The 17,296-nt window shown below is 28.8% G+C and overlaps 1 protein-coding gene across 1 annotated transcript; it reads left to right on the forward strand.

The window, feature by feature from the left end:
* The first annotated feature begins 1,767 nt into the window (after positions 1-1,767).
* On the forward strand, positions 1,768-17,075 carry LOC107439322 (putative phosphatidate phosphatase). The gene is made up of 7 exons (XM_016051877.4): positions 1,768-1,965; positions 6,195-6,301; positions 9,246-9,397; positions 11,423-11,730; positions 14,474-14,531; positions 15,837-16,016; positions 16,834-17,075. Exons 2-7 carry the CDS (start codon positions 6,208-6,210, stop codon positions 16,948-16,950), a joined length of 909 nt encoding a protein of 302 aa, XP_015907363.1. The 5' UTR covers positions 1,768-1,965; positions 6,195-6,207; the 3' UTR covers positions 16,951-17,075.
* The last annotated feature ends 221 nt before the right edge of the window (positions 17,076-17,296 follow it).

Here is a 17,296-nt window from a genome sequence, read left to right on the forward strand (position 1 = left end):
TTAATATCCAGGGTGTCCAGCGAGGAGCAGTTTGATTTCAAATTTAAATATCTAGAGAAAAAAGGATAGTAGAAAAATGAACCAAACAGCATCGTTAATATTAATTGCTTCAGTATATTTTTATGATATTCTATAAAATAATTTTTTATAGTCTACTGGCTGAAGTAGGTGACTATCTTGTTCAACATACAAACTTTAGGTCTTACCAGGCAATATTGTTTTAAAATATTCTAATTATTCAACCCCTCCTCTAATCCCAATTTCTTAATCAATGATGACCAATATATTTACAAAGTTTCTTCGCTGTCTAATTGTTATCTGTGGATTTGCGCAAGTGCAAGTACTTTGACTTAAATTTTAACTATTTTCAAGATATGTCCACAATAGTGCCAAAGTTCATACAACCGGCATTCATATATTGAATTTTAGCAATAATCTAAAATTTAACCGGCATTCTTCAAATCACACAAATGAAAGTAAATGTAAGTTCGGGACTTTTCAGTATAGTATAGACAGCATAAATATTAAAATTATTTCCATCTCTGTCATGAGATATTTGACGCGCTTAATTGTTAGTTAAAATGGACTCTAGATTTCCAACCGGCTTTATTTAGCTGATTTAGGCCTAGATGAAAGGTTTTTGTTTTTAAAAACTGTTCTTTTCTTAATATTTAGACTAAAGAGTGGAGATTTAACTAATCTAAAACTTACATGTGTAAACTCAAACATGTAATTTATTCAGGACAATTTCAAGTTAATGAATTTAAAATTCGTGATAAAAAAAGATGTTTACAATAAATTATTATTAATAAAAGTTGGTGTAAAAATGTCTTAGTATTAGACTTCAATACATTTAAAGGCCTTGAAATTGAATCGCCATTTGAATGAATAAGAATACGCATATTTATTGAGTATTGAGTATAGTTAAGTGCGGCGAGCTCTCTGCTTATCGCTTAATATGCTTCACAATGTCCCAGACGTGGAAATCTAACATTTCTTCAATTTTCAATAACTTATGTTAGCCTGCATTGTTGTTTCTAACATGCTTTACTTCTGCCCTTGAGGATGTCTTACTTCTCTCTAGTGATTTCGTCTGCTTTTTTAAAAAATATTTTGTAGACGCTTAAATCACAGCGCACATTTTAATCTATAAAATGATTTTTATAAATGAAATTTAAATTTTTTGATACTGTGACCGAACCAAATAACACCGGAAAGAAAAGATTGTTTAAAAATCATCATTTGAAACTTTGGAATCATAGGAAACACAATCCATATTGGGGATCCCGTTCTCGAGTTATTAGCGAGAATACATTCAGACAAATTTTCGCTTTAATACATACAGAGATATGCATGCCTACAATTGGGTATAATATAGCCTACGTCACAGGTTGTGTTGTTCCTACTAAATTTAACCCATGAACGGCATTTTCTGCGAGCCTAACTTCAAGCCACAAATAAACAAACGAAGTGTTCGATCGTTTAAATAGCTGCTCGCCAGATTTTATTGCATTATAAAGAAAAGTTATTGAAACTAAATACAACTAAATAAACAACAACAACTAAAACAAATAACAACAACTACTAATAACAATAACTAAATAAACAACAACTAAATTCCATTCGTTTAGCATTGCGTCATATGTTGTTCCTACTAAATCGAAGTAGTTGTGTTTTTTTCATATTATACCCAATTAAAAGATTGGTTAGCATAATCTTGATTTAATTTAAGACATCATTCATAAAATTGTTATAAAGATGTGTTTTGTTCAGTTTAGAAACAATTTGTTTTTTTTATTTAAGAAATTTACACTGGAATTTTTATTTCTTACTTGCATCAGTTGGAACCTCAGTTTCTGAAGCGCAACTATTACTATCAGTTAACCTATTTAGATTATTGAAATAAAAGAAAAGTCATAAATAAAGTTTGAATTTAATTATATGCGTGAAGTTTCAATAGGGAAGGTAATGTTTTTTTATATATATTTTTCAGTTTGTTTATATTTCTTTTAGTATCACATTTATTTAGAATTAATAATTTTTTTTAATTTAAAGTAAGTTTAGAAAAAAATTTAAATCAATTGTTCCAAATGTTTTTTTTTTTTTTGCAATTTTATTAATTATTCCAAAAATAAAATTGAAAATATGAGTAATACTAAACCATCAGATTTAAAAGAAAAAATAGCGAAACATAAACCAGCCAAAGGAAAAAAAAAACTTTGGAATATATCTTATTACAGTGAATTTCCATGAAATGGAAGAATTTGTGTTTGTCGCAACATTTCAACCCACTTTATGGGGGGAAAGTAAAATCTTGTTATCTTCCATCAAATTCGTAAAGTTGCCAAAAAAAAATACCAAGTTCCGTCTAAATCCGTTAAAGAGGAATTTTAAAAGTAACGTTTTTTTAAAACAAATTTTGTTTTCACAAGCCTCCATAGTTGTAAAAATTTATTTTGCACTATTCTTATTATTCAGGAATTTAAATTATTTTCTATTTATTGTATGATTTATCAACAAGTAGGTCTTAAATTGCTATTTTTCCAAATTTTAATTTTTTTATAAGTTTATCTTTAATTAAATTTAAACAACATTTGATTTATATTCTTTATACCTTTAAAACAATGATTTGTTACAGTAAGCTACCGCATTGCATTTTAAATTATAATGATTGTTATTATCGTCTATCGTACTTGGATCGATGAATTAAAAAAATTAAAACCGCTGTCGAAAATAAAACAATTTGATTTTTACTTTTTCTTATTTATTTTTTTTGACACTTATTGTAATTGCGTAAAGAACTGTTCGAGAAGCATACCGGGAGTTTGCGTTTGCTGAGAGCTGGTGGAAAGCACATAAATTCCGGCCTTGGCGAACAAACTTTTTTTCGTAATGTTTTTTATTTTTATTTTTTATTTTTTCTCATTAGTTTTCAATTATTCTGTTTATTGTTATTTTTACTAAACTACATTTAGTTCAGAGAAAATTATTAGAAAAATAGTCATGATGATGTATTTAAAAATAAAAATCGTATTACAGTGTCCCAAATATATTAGTGACATAACAAAGATCCACCATCAAATTAGTCGGTCGATTGTTTTCTTTTTTTATCAGATCAACTCAGAAATTCTTCTGTATCTCAATTATTATCACTGTTGCTTTGCAAAATGTCTCGTTAGATAACTCCATAACAAATTAGCAATTTTTTAACGGATTTAATGGGGGGGGGGGTTAACATTCTTTTCTACGCGTCTTGCATTTGCTCGTGGCCAACTCACGATAGTCACAGTTTACCGTAGTCAAATAACATTTTCCGGTACTTATCCTTTTTGAAAGGACCACAGAAAACATATTACCTCAGTAGCTATATTAGTGTATTTAGTATTGATTAAAGCAGCACCTATAATCACTATATAGGTAGTACTAAACACAAGAATGAAATGAAAACCATCGGCATCATTAATAAATATCTTACGAATATATACGAATAATATCTCTCGAAACGAAAAAATATCTTTTCAACATTAGTTTTGTTTTTTTAGTGCAATTTCCTTATTTTCTTTATCAATGATTTTAAGTTGTTTATTTTTATAGAAATTATATTTTTATAGTTGTTTATATTTATAGTCATATAGTCCTTAGATGCTATTCACTTTGATACTCGAGCTTACTTGATATAATGAATCAAAATTATTAATTAATGGAGATTGCGCAAAAAACTTTGTTTTGCTTTTGTTCAAACAGAGATTAAACTGGCTTGTTATTATCTTTCAAATTCATAAAAATAAAAAATAAAATCGTCGACAGTTCAATTTATAACAATGGCTTTGGCTTGATTAATGAAAAAAAAAACACTTTTCAAAATGTCTCTTCAGAACTATCAGATTGAAATTTTTTTATAGATTTTTAGAATCGTGGCATAAAATTGTCCCTTGCAGCGGCTACATCAGAAACAGTTTTGAAGCTATAATACATGCACACACACAAATTCTTCGTTTTATTGTTATAGTTTTTTCCCCTCATATAACGTTATTTAAGTGCAATATTTATTATAACGTATAATTAGTATTTTTCTCTGACATTATCAAGTTTGTAATTCAATGGTTTTTATGCTTTTAGGCAAGAGAACTTGTACTTAACTAATAGTACATTCCTTATCACTTAAATAAAAACTAGAGTTAATTTACAAATATATAAATTTTATATGTCGGGAATCTTTTTTTTTCAATCTTTCTACATATAGATTAAAGTGCCCGTGAATTTTTCTAACTGATTATTAAAACTCGTTGATCTAATGGGATTGTTAGGAATGCGGCAGAATGAAGTGCAAAAGTGGGACATAAAAATTAATGAAAGTAATCAATTTTTGTTTTAAAGTAACCAATTGAAAATAACCAACGAATGTTACCTCAAATGTTACTAAGTTTAATTATAAATTCAGTTAGTCAAATCAGTGAATAGCATAATTGCTTAGTATGCTAAACATTTTTGAAATAAAAATGTTCTTTTCAGTGAAATATTATTTGTTTAAAAATTCATTATTGCATTGCCTTGTTACTATGCGCTTTTTGAAATTTTTAAGGGTTCGTTTTGGAGTGGGCAAACCCATAAGAAAATAAATTTTTTAAATTTCGGAATGGTTTGGAGGGAAAAAGTTACCGATTGTAATAAAAATAAATACGACATAAAAATTTTAAAATGGATAAATATCTTTAATTCGCACATCGTATTTAAAATTAATAAAATTTGAAAAATTTCTCATTTTTAAAATTTTTTTCAAGTTGGCTAATGTTTTGTTATAAACACGCTTCAGTTTTTTATGATTGTTTAGTACACTAGCTATCATAAATTAAGGAAAAATCACAAAAAATACCATAATTTAAAGATTTACTCATCGAATTTATTGAAACTGGTACACATCATAGTGCACAGAATTATACATAAAATGACATAAAACCCAGACAATTATGGTGCTACAGAAATTAGCATGCGTATGAAATGAATACATCAGATGTGCCAGTTTAGAATAGAAAAAGTACCTTAAGTATGGATTATGATCACCTCTAACAGCAATACAGTACGGACAGCGAATTGTGATGCTTTCAAATATGCGGTCTACCAGTTCCGTTTGGCCGGGATAGCCAGGTCGGTAGGGAGCTGGACCCATGTCCGAGAGTTCGTGGATTCGAACCTAGCCAGCCGAAGAGTGTAGTAAAGTGACTGATGTACGTTAAATCTGTCGAGTCGCATCCATGTTCCCATAACAAATCAATACATCTGGTTATACTGGATTGGAGATCGATCGTTCTCTGATTCAGGTCAAAATTACGATCTGGGGATGAATGATTGGATGCATGAATGGGTCCACCCTATAAACGGGTGTGACGTTTGGTGTGGCAGAAGTCAAATTCTTGGCCATAGATGGCTCCACTGGAAAACAAGAACAATCGCACCCCCTCTGCCTAAACAGGCATACGTCAACAACAACAACCAGTTCCGTTGGAAGTGAGATATTTTATTTTGATTTTGTTTCTGTGTTAATTTTCTATTGTTTTCGCAAAGCCACACGAATTACATAAGTACAAGAGCTTTGAATAAGTAAAAAGAAATATTTTTATGTGTAATACAGTAATTATTATTTTATTCGCATGTGCAGTAAAGTGATCATTTTATTCCACCTTTAAGAAAATAAAAGAATAACAATTTGACAATATTTAATGAAATTATTATTCTTACTTTTTGAAAATCTAGCTGCTCATAAATAATTTTTGAAGTATTAAAGAGGAATATACAATTTCTAAAATATTAATATCGATCTAATATGAATTATTGTATTTTTCTAGATTAAATGGATTAGTGAGGGCATGAAAACTTAAAACAAAATTGGAATTTGTGTATTAAAATAGAGTATAATTTTTCTGAGTATTGAAAAAATATGATATTCGTTGAAAATTTACAGCTAGTATTGTTTTAAATAAATGTACCTAATAGGAAAAAATCCTTTGGTTCATCGTGATTAATTACATCTTAAAGAATGCATTCACAAGAATGTGAGTAACATATAGTGCTTTCTTTAATGTTATATTTTCGATAAGGTTAAATCATTATTTTAACAATTGGTTCATTAAATGCATTTAAAATAATTGAGTTTACACTAATATCCTAACATCCATCTTTAACACTTTCTGCTGCAGATAAACTAAAGTAATGGCCAATCCTGCTGAAGAAATTGAAGAAAATGAAGGAGAAGAGAAGAATGTAGCACTTCCAGTATTGCTCGATTGCTTATTTTTTTTTACTTGTAAGTGGTTATGCTATTTTACATCGCGATTACGATATTAAAAAAATATGTAATTTAACGTCCGTTTTCCAAATAATTTTACGAACAAGGCCTGCTTTTCAAGCTAGATGGTAAAGTTTTGCAAATATGTAAATGCTATATAACTGTACTAAAATGTTCTTTCGAGCGTAATCCGTTTATGCACGTGGAATGACCAAAATCTACAATCAAGTTGTCCTTTTTGCTGTCGAATACCTCAACTGAAAGGTTGTAAATGATGTCATGAGAGAATGCTTTATTTTATATGTTAAAATCACGATTTCTAGTTGTATCCACATCCTGTTTTCTGAAACTCGCCAACAGCTAAAGATTGCAAAATGGCATTATGTGGATTAATTTATGAATTACGCACGCTTCGCTCGCTTCCAAGATTTTGAATAAGACTTAATATAAAATATTAATCGGCCAGACCATATATACAAATATAAAGTTTCTTTTTTCTTTTTTAACACCAATATTTATTACAGCATATTACAAAAGAGAGAAAATAACAATAGTTTTCACAAATCCTCCATAAAAATTCCACATTGATTACACGCCACAGATATAATTACACACACCTAGCTACAAAAATAATAGCAGAAACTGCATTGCAACAGAAATGATAGTGAAATTAAAAACATTTAAAACAAAGCTTAAAACAATTAAAAACAAAGCTTTTACTGACATTTATTTAAAAAAAAAAAAAACTCAATTATACATTTCGTAATTTGGAGCCATCACTGTGAGGATGTCAAATGACCGTTACCTCTTTCATATTTGATATTAATATTTTATCTCTCTTCCCGAGCACTTTTTTATTATATGTAAATAGCGTAACTTAAAATATTCACTTTTGATTTGTAATTTAATATTGATTTTTAATATTTATTGAGGAACCAAAAAGAAGAACATTTTAAAAGGTATATTAGTGAGTTCGTGAAATTCAGTATCTAGAGATGTTTTAGCTATACTATGATACTGTACTGCAATAATCGCCAAAGATGTTAAAATCAAGGGGACAAATGTTATACATAACCTAAGTACATAAAATAAGCACTAAATATTCGAACCGTAATATTGTCAATAATAACTTTAATTAAAATACTAAGCTTAGTGTCGTCAAAATGGCAACGCCAATAATGGAGATTAAAACAATTAAACTCTATTAACTCATCGGGGATAATTTATTCTCTATGGGGATAGTTTATTCCCTACCCTCCTTTAGAATTAGATGTTCTGAGTGTCACTAGCATCTTAGTCATTTAATCGTTTTTGAAATATAGTTAAACAACATTTAACAACTTTAATTTTGATTGTTTATTTATGAAAACCAAAAATGCATGAAATTCTTTATAAAAATTCAATCGGCATTATATGTTAAAACACAGTCTTATATTTTCATGCTTATGCTGGCTTTCTCCCAGTTACACCAGCTTCCACAATGGCGCCTGTTACCCTCAGCATGATACTGTTTGCATTTGTAATCGAGATTATCATTCATGATATTCAGAAAAAAAGGGCAATGAAATTTCTGAAAAAAGTACATTGTTTTTTGTAATTGTACACTTTCGAAATTAGAACATGTGCATAATATTTATGTTAGTTTTTTCAGGAATTCTTAGATAGAAGTTAATTGGGTATACTATAGCCTACGTCACAGGTTGTGTTATTCCTACTAAATTTAACCCATGAACGGCATTTTCTGCGATTCTAACTTCAAGCCACAAATAAACAAACGAAGTGTTTGATCGTTTAAATAGCTGCTCGCCAGATTTTATTGCATCATAAAGAAAAGTAATTGATATTCGATTTTTGATTAATAATTGATTTATGTGGATAGTGGCATTTATGTGGATAGTGGCATAGAATTTAGCATTGCGTCATGGTAAATGTTATTCCTACTAAGTGGAAGTAGTTGTGTTTTTTTTATATCATACCCAATTATATTATATGATAAATTCAGAGCTGAAAAAAAATTGCATATGTAAAAACTTATTTACCACATATTTGTCATTTCTTTCTTAATACTTTAACTAAAGCATGCACACAATAGCTCAATGGCTATATGCACTAAGTAGTCGCTGTATTGGGGGGGGGGGGAATCTCAGAATAGTCCACCTCTTGGCAACTTCTTGAAATCTCACCAAGTTGGCGTTTATTACTAGTAATCAGCGTTGCTTTTTGATTACATAAAAAAGAATTGAATTATTAAAAACTTATTATAATACTTCGCCATTTTTAATCGGTACCGCGCAAAAATATTAAAAGAAAAAATAGCGGTAATAAATGAAATAATAAAGATAAGAATTGAAATAACAGTTAAAAAATGAAATAACAACGATGATTCTAATAGCAAGAGATCAGAAGCATAAATGACGGGAAAAAAATCACCCTTTTACCTCTTTCCTAACGAAATCTAACTTTCGCTTAGGTATACATATCATATAACAACCTATCAGGTGTAAGAATTTCGGCTGTGTGATCGTGGTATGATTGGATGTTCAAAATAATCTCCCTGAAATATCTTCTGCAAACCTAATTTGGCGAGATTTCATAAACTTGATAAGCGAGATTTAAAAAAATCGCCACGGGGTAGGCTATTTTAGGTGGGGTTTGATTCTCAGTGGATGCTTAATGCCTATCTATCATCCTAAATAGTGTGGGTAATACAGATGGCCTGTGTGTAATTCTATTATGACGTTATTCTCTCAATTATGACGTTAGATCCGCAATTTTAGCGAAATGTTGATCTCGAAATTCAGTTTATGGACGGTGTCCATTTTTATTTTACTTGGGATCTTTTACGAAGCAATAGTTATTAACTAAAATTGCATTCCAGATTTAATATGGATAACAATTAATAGTATGGAGATCTATGTCAATGAAAACAGTGTTCCATAGTTTAACTAACATTTCTTTACAGGTGGTGGTATAATACCTGTACTATGGCGTAATGTGACACCAGTAAGACGAGGCTTCTTTTGCGACGACGAGGACATAATGTATCCTGCAAAACCAAGCTCCGTTACTACTGGAGTGCTTTGGGGATTTTGCGTTTCAGCTCCTTTATCTATTGTGAGTTTAAATTCTTCAGTTATATGAGCAATTTATGCTTCGTTTGAGAAATATATATATATACTATATGAAATTTAGACGACAAAGCTTATGAACCATAAAAAAATATTAAATAATGTTTTCACAAAAGAATTAGTTCATTTAATAAAATAACCCATTAAATTATTGTAAGCATTATTTTTGATTATGGTGCATTGTGATAAGGGTGCATTTTTATTTTATTTTTCTCATTTCAGACACTGCAATTACAATTTACCTAGTTACCTAACCTGCAAGTATTTCCTGCAATTACAATTTACATAACTTTACAATTTAGTTCTTCAGACTTACGCTAACTTAGGTGAAATTTATTAACTCCAATTGCTAACCGTATCACTTATAGCTTAACGAATCATTATGAATAACTAATATTTAAAGTTTCATGAACTAAATTGCAAGCTTAATGGTTAAGTTGCAAAAGCTAAGAAAAATAATAATATCTGTTAAAAATAATACTTTCTTTTAAAAAAAAATACTTTCTCTTAAAAAATTTACTTCTTTTTTTCTAACTTATCTGGATATTTGACTTAGAAAATCTGAGAGCAATAAACTAAATCGGGGAATGTGGTTCGCTAAATATGTATTGAGGAAAAAAATATAACCTAATTTTATGAGTTTCATTTTTTCGTCATGTCTTTACGAAACTTTTTTTCTCCTATTTAAAAAATTCATGTATTTACTGATTATTAAAGGTAGGAATTTTTTTTTTATTATTTCTTATTTATAACTTTAATTAGAAATAATTTGACAAGTTTACTGTTGTGAAGCAAATAAATGTTTATGTTTACTTAAAATAAGGTTATTTTAAATTGTGGCGATGGTGATGGTAGCTATCGACAATGTCAACCTACATCATGTCATCAATGTCATCTATGTAAAAGTACCCCACCATAGAATCGAGTTAACATGTCTTATATACTAATGAATTAGAATTGTATATTTGTAGTGGTAGATACGCAACAGAACTCCTCCACCAGAATTATATCCGTGATAGAATTTGATGAACGGATACCACTAGTTGATTTAATGCTGTTTTGTGAGAATCCGGGAGAGCTGTATGAAGATCACCGTACTTTTTAAGCGCTGACTGTGAGAGCTGTGTTAAGTTCACGGTAGTAGTTACTCCTGTGTTGCCTTTAGCAGTTGAGTGAATAAGTTGTACGTTATGCGTAATCGAGACTGAGTAGCAACAGCACAAGGAGGTGGATAATGTCACTGTCACAAGTAGCAAGTCAACTGTTCAATGTGGACCATCCATCGAAAAAGGCGTGTTCAGATCAAAGTGGGCGTTATTGTCCAGAAAGGAGTACTCAGATCGAAGTGGGAGTTTCTGACAAGGTAGGCGTGTTCACATCACGTATGAGGGCACCAATGTGGCAATAGTATTTATCGGCAATGTCAAACTTCATCTCTGCAAAATTAAATTCCTAGTGCACTTTAGCATCCAAATAGAGTCTTGGTGCTGATATCTAGTGTGGCAGAAACTAGACGTCCAAATTAACATGACCAACGGTATCTCACCCATTGTGGTGGTCCTGAAAGAGTGGATACCACCACTGAAGAATACACTAGGTCTGCTCATCGGCAAGACCGATTGTGCAGTTCATTGGAAATTTTAAAAAAAAAGTTATTAATAGTTATTTTTTGCTTGAAATTATTTTTGGATCAACAAGGCTTTTATCCGTATGATACTTGTAAAATCTTTGCGAACATTAAAAGTGTTTCATTAATATAATTATGATGGAATGGATATATTCCATGAATATATATGTATTATTCATACATTATGCACATTATTAATTATCAAAATTATTAATACATTTTGTACTTAGTTTTATTAAGAGTCTTGTAATATTTAAAAAAAAAAAAATGATTTGTGGTCATTTTAAATAGCATTTCTTATTTGCAGCATACTGTTATTTTTTGCTTGACACATAAAATAATTAATTTCTGTCTTTTTTGTCTAAAAATATATTTACGTTGTAGATCTGCATAACAGAAGTGGTTAGAAAATTTACAGTTAATGAACCTGAAGGGAAAAAGATATTTTTCTTTCGATTTAAAGTTCCTTACGTGATTCAGCAAATCTACATCTTCGGTGGTGTATTCCTCTACGGCCTCATCATGTCAGAGTTGGCGGCTGCTTTTATAAAATATTTAGTAGGAAGGCTTCGTCCAAACTTTCTAGATCTTTGTAAACCTAATTTCAACTGCTCTGCTGTAGAAAATCCACATTATTATGTTACCAAGTACAATTGCACCAATCCTAAGTTGCGGAATGAGAATTTCCTTCGGTAAGATCCAGTAAAATGTTTATTTATTATTATATATTTTAATTTATTATATATATTTTAATTTATTTTATAATATTTTTTTATATTTTATTATGAATAATTTCCAATAGAAGAGTTTTTAAAACAACATGACAAATCAAATACACGTTTCGTCTGAAGTTCCGTTACTCTAACGTAATTTATAGAGTAAAGGTGAACTCGTATAAATTTGTGCCTGGTTGATTGTTAAAGTTATCCGTTACCTTTGGATAAAACTATTCTTAATCTTTTGATTAAATTATTTTTAATCTTTGTTAAATTTATGGTTAATCTTTGCTTCTTTTAGACACAAAGATTTAAAATCTACAAACCGTCAAAGTTTCAAAAGTACAAGCAGCGAAAAAAGTATGGTTAAAACTAGAAAATGGTATAATTTACTGTGTTCCTTGATCTACGGGAACACCTAAAACATGAAGTTTGCAGGAGAGTTTTGGTATTTTAGTAAAATTAACAATAAATATGGTTTTGCAGTAAGTGTAGTTTCGCAGTATGTAAAATTTGGTAAATATGACTAAACTAAACATATTTAACAGGATGCCTTTAGAGCAATGCATTCAAACCATTTATTCGAATGAATGTATAACTCAGTTTTGTACTTTTTAACTACATGCGTGGGAGGAATTATAATTTTGATTAACCGCTACCAAATGAATTTTTAAAATATCAAATGGTTTAAATACCACATATTCTGATTTTTTCCAACCTAAATTATGTTTTCATTTATTTATTTATTTTTTACCTTAGAGTCTTGTAATTTAATCTGAAATATTTCTCCGTATATGGATGATATTTATTTTTTTATCTGCTTATTACAGAATTTTGTATTCGTGCTGTAAGTAATATCCTTCAACTGCGAACGCTTTTAATTAACTTAATTTATTACTTATTTATTACTTCATTGTTATTATTATTACTTATGAATTATTTATTTATACGATATATTTTTTAGCTTTTTCTTTGATGTCTCTATATTTTTTGAACTTATTTTATCAGTTCTATTTACTTGCAGATTATAAGCACTAAATAAAAATTATTATTATTTTTCTAAATATTCCTGTTTAATCACCTTTATATATATATATATATATATATATATATATATATATATATATATATATATATATATATATATATATATATATATATATATATATATATATATATATATATATATATATATATATATATATATATATATATATATATATATATATATAAAGAGAAAGAGAGAGATAAACAAAATTTCCCGAAAAGTAACTTTTAAATGTATTTATTAAAAATGTTTTTCCTCCGTTTCTTATTTTGTGTACAGTGCCTGAAAATAAAAATAAAACATGAAAAATGTAAATAAAATAAAGAAATAAAAACGAAATGCCCTGAATAACTTGCGATTTATTGATCGGATTTTTCCATAATAGGACTCAAATTTAATTTTTAAAAACTGTAATTTCAAATATTCTATTTTAACTACTATGCTTTAAATACGCTTATTGAATTACGCCAGTATATCGGTCCAAAGTTTAATGTTAATTATAATTTAAGTTTACTGTTAGTTATATTCCTGGGGTATTTCTCCCCATGATGAAATTTTTTTAAGCGAATCAAAAAAAATTTTTAATATTATTTCATGCAACGATAAATCCTCGCAAACTTTTAATATTATATTATTATTTTTAATTTTTTCATTTACTAAAAATCGAAAAGAAAGTATTTTAAATGGAAAGAAAAATTTGAATTAAAAAGTGAAGGTACATGTTCTACAACATTTGAAAGAACATAATTTTATAAGGAAAAATGCAAAATTTGACCGCAATCGGTTGAATACTTCCTGAGGAATCGAATGATTTTCGGGAACAATTCGAATGATTTCGTTGAAATTTTGTACTTTGCCTTATTATAATGGATTATTTAAAAGAATACTAAAATTTTTATATCTTACAATTTAAAATTTTTTCGTGTATTATTAAAAATAAGTGTTAAATAATTATTGCAAATTACTTTTTGCATAGAATTATCTTTGCATGGTACATGGTACCTTTTGAAGGAAAATTTTATAATTATTTGCAAAATTTTTTTAATTCGCTTAAAAAATTCGCTTTGTCGATGTAGGGGGGAAAACGCAAAAAAGTATAATTGACGTTAAGGGATTCAAACTTTGCACCACAGAGCTGACAGAAGCTTTGGGATTATATTTAAAAGATTGCGGCTCCTTCTTTCGAATTCTAATGCTAACGGATTAATTAAAAAATGTGTATTTATTCAGAATAAGCACTTTTTTGTTTGATTTCGTAACTTAAAATATCACTATCACTAATTAATATAAAGTCAGCCCTATATAAAGCATATATAAAGTCAGCCCTTTAAACATTTAAGATTTGTAAAGTATACAAATTTAAGAGAAGTCCTAATACACGAAGTTCCAAGGACTAGATAAAAAGTTATTCAGGGTATCCCTTTTCTTTGCACATTGTACATATTAAAACTAGTCTACCATTTTTCTCCTATTGAGTTTTACGAATTCGCGAAACTGAATTATTATCGTTTTTCCTTTTTTTTCTTACATTTTAATATTTACTATAAATGCAAACTGTTTCTTTTAATTCATAACGTAGCTATCGTGTGCAACATTTATAAGCACATAAAAATTGATTTCTGTATTATGTTTTTCAATTGTATTCTAAAAATATTTTGTTTCATTTTTTAGAATGTCTTTTCCATCTGGTCACTCAGCTCTTGTAAATTTTGCAATGCTCTATACCGTGGCAAGTATTGACAGTGCATTATTTTAATTAAAAAGAATAATAATTTTCAAAGTCAACCACCAAATGCATTTCCTCTGTTTAAAAACAACTTTTGCAACAGGTTTGAAATTTTGTCCCCGAAAAATATGAGCCATAAGGTAGAAGTGGCCACAAGGTAGAAAATATGGTATTCAAAAATATATTCAATCATAATTATGATTTTCGTTTATTCGAGAATAATTCATTACAATTGAATATAATTTTTTATAATTTATAATTAAAGAAATATTTCTCGTTTAATTGTGTAACAATGAGATATTAAATAAATAAATTTAGTGGCCTTGGTGAGTGAAAAATTGGAAGGAAAATTCATAAAGACGACTTTTATTGCTAAAACTGTTAAATATACTGTTTAACCAATTTATTAATACCAAAAATTAAATATAAACTTCAATAGTTGGGATGATGAACTTTATATAGCTGCAAATATCTTTTAAGAAATTTACATTTACCTAATTTGTTATCACATGTAGAGGTAATATCATGTAGCAAATATACTAAGTACGCCATGTTATAGTAGTTCACAGTAATTTCATTCCGCACATTAATGGCGCAATCTGTGGGGAATTTCTGATATGGGTGAATTTGTAAAGAGTTGTAGAGAATCGCAGTTTTACTCTACCGAGTCACCTGTCGGCTATTTTCTGTACTAATTTTTGTCAAAGATTATATGATACCATGGGGGAAACTTATTACGGCAAATTCTGCTTTACCTCCATTAGTATTTTAAAATTCAAAGTTAGAAGAAAGGAGAGTTCAGGCAAACCTTAAGTAAACCAGGAAATTTCAAATGGAGAAAAAATGTTTTTAATGTTAAAATGCAATATATATATATATATATGTGTGTGTGTGTGTGTGTGTGTGGATGGGCGGGTGGGTGGTGGATTAAAAAACTGAGAGGATTGCTTTCCCGCTGAGTAATCCGTAATTTGTCAATTCATAATTTCATCAGTTCACAATTTGTTTTCTTCTAGATAGTTTGAAAAAAATCTGCGTTTGAGGACGATGCTTCATAGTTTACTCAAGGGTTAACTGAACTCACTTTCCTTTTAGCATTAAATGTTAAAATACCAATGAAGGTGAACCAGTGTTTGCCACAAACTGTTTCCCCCTCGATACAGTTTATTTTTAAGATCCGAGCATGCTGTTCAAATTTCATGCCATCGAAAGAGTTTTTTCTTTAATCACTCCTCGTTTATTTTGACATAAATGCATTATTAGTAATTGTTAATGACTTAAAATGTTATAAATAATATTTTTTTTCAGTTTTATCTTGCCAAAAAAGTAACGTTCAGCAGATACAGTGTCTTGGCAAAGCCATTATTATTAGGAATGTTGCTGATGCCATCAGGATACGTATCTTTTTCCAGAGTCTCTGATAACTGGCATCACTGGGATGATATCTTGGCTGGTTTCTTAATTGCATTTTTTATTTGTATATACTGCGTGAGTATATTTGTTATTCATTTAATGTAGTGAAATTCTAAATTAAAAAGATTAAATAAGTTTTACAGTTATAGTCATAGAGTTTGGTTCATAATGAGTCCTTAAAATGCCAAAGATTCAAACGAATAATCTTAATATCTGTTATGGATCATTCTGTAGAATTTTGTTTATATGGATTCAAATATAAATAGACGATGACCAATTTTACGTTGTTTTTTTAGAAATTCGGGTCTTTAAATAATTCTTGTAAGTAATAAAAATGTGTTTCACACAGGTTATCATATTTCTTTAAACTGCAGTAACTGCAACAATTCCAATTTATGTACTGGTAAATAACTTCAGCTAGTGTTTGTATCCAGTTTGTAGAATCTCTAGTCTAACAACTAGTCCTTTTTTCGAGTAGAAACACTCGAATTGTAAAGTAACTTGACAGTTAGTAAGAACTGCACACGTCATAGGAAGGGAATTTTGACGAAAGTTTGTTGATGGTCGAAACGTCTGCGGACTCTGTCTGGTTATTTAAGATATTTTTATTGAAATTCTTTCCCCCATTTAGAAATTTTTATATTTTTATTCATGTTTAATTCAAATATCACAATGAAACTTATTCTAAAATTGGAAATGAAAAGAAGAAAATTGGCGTGAAAAATACACTTTTAATTGGTTGAATGTCTCTTCAAATAAGTTTCTAAAAATCGAATTTTTTATGTGTTTGCTAGTAATAGAAACTTAAACTTAGACAATTTTGTTTCAATTGCCTTTTCTAAAAGAAATAAAGTGTGTAAAATTTTAGGATGATTTTTTTTCTTTATTTCAGATATTTTGTATGACTGATTTGTATGTTAAGAAAAAACCTGCTCATCCCAATATGGATAACATTCGTTATGTGATTCCGCATGTTCATGAGCAAACACGTAAAACTGCTCCTGTATAGCTTGTTTATTGGATTTGATGAATTACCTTAGACCAAAAAAAATTTCATTTTTTAATGTGAAAAATTCATTTTTATACCTTTTTTCAAAATTTATTTTTTAAAAATAAAGTTGTACTGTTGTTTTTCTATTAGTATTCCTTTTCTTAGGTTTTTATTTATTTTGATTATTTAAGGATATTTAAATAATCACAAGTTATTTATGACTGTGTTCCAATATGTTTCCAATTCCTGAATTAACTTCATAAGAAAAGTTGAAAATGCGGTGAAATAATATCATTGTTTTTAACTGCAAATATATAATATAAATTTGTGGTATTTTTTTCCTTGTTTAGAAGTGTTTTTTTAT

This window comes from Parasteatoda tepidariorum, chromosome 7 (assembly GCF_982258835.1).
Source record: "Parasteatoda tepidariorum strain Cologne lab strain chromosome 7, Ptep-v5.0, whole genome shotgun sequence".
NCBI lineage: Eukaryota > Metazoa > Arthropoda > Arachnida > Araneae > Theridiidae > Parasteatoda > Parasteatoda tepidariorum.

What these genes read in the sequence shown, in the direction of transcription:
- LOC107439322 (XM_016051877.4), top strand. Translation starts at nt 6,208, where the DNA reads ATGGCCAATCCTGCTGAAGAAATTGAAGAAAATGAAGGAGAAGAGAAG. An exon ending in TTGCTTATTTTTTTTTACTT is followed by an intron (nt 6,302 to 9,245) that starts GTAAGTGGTTAT and finishes ATTTCTTTACAG; the next exon opens with GTGGTGGTATAATACCTGTA. An exon ending in TTTCAGCTCCTTTATCTATT is followed by an intron (nt 9,398 to 11,422) that starts GTGAGTTTAAAT and finishes TTTACGTTGTAG; the next exon opens with ATCTGCATAACAGAAGTGGT.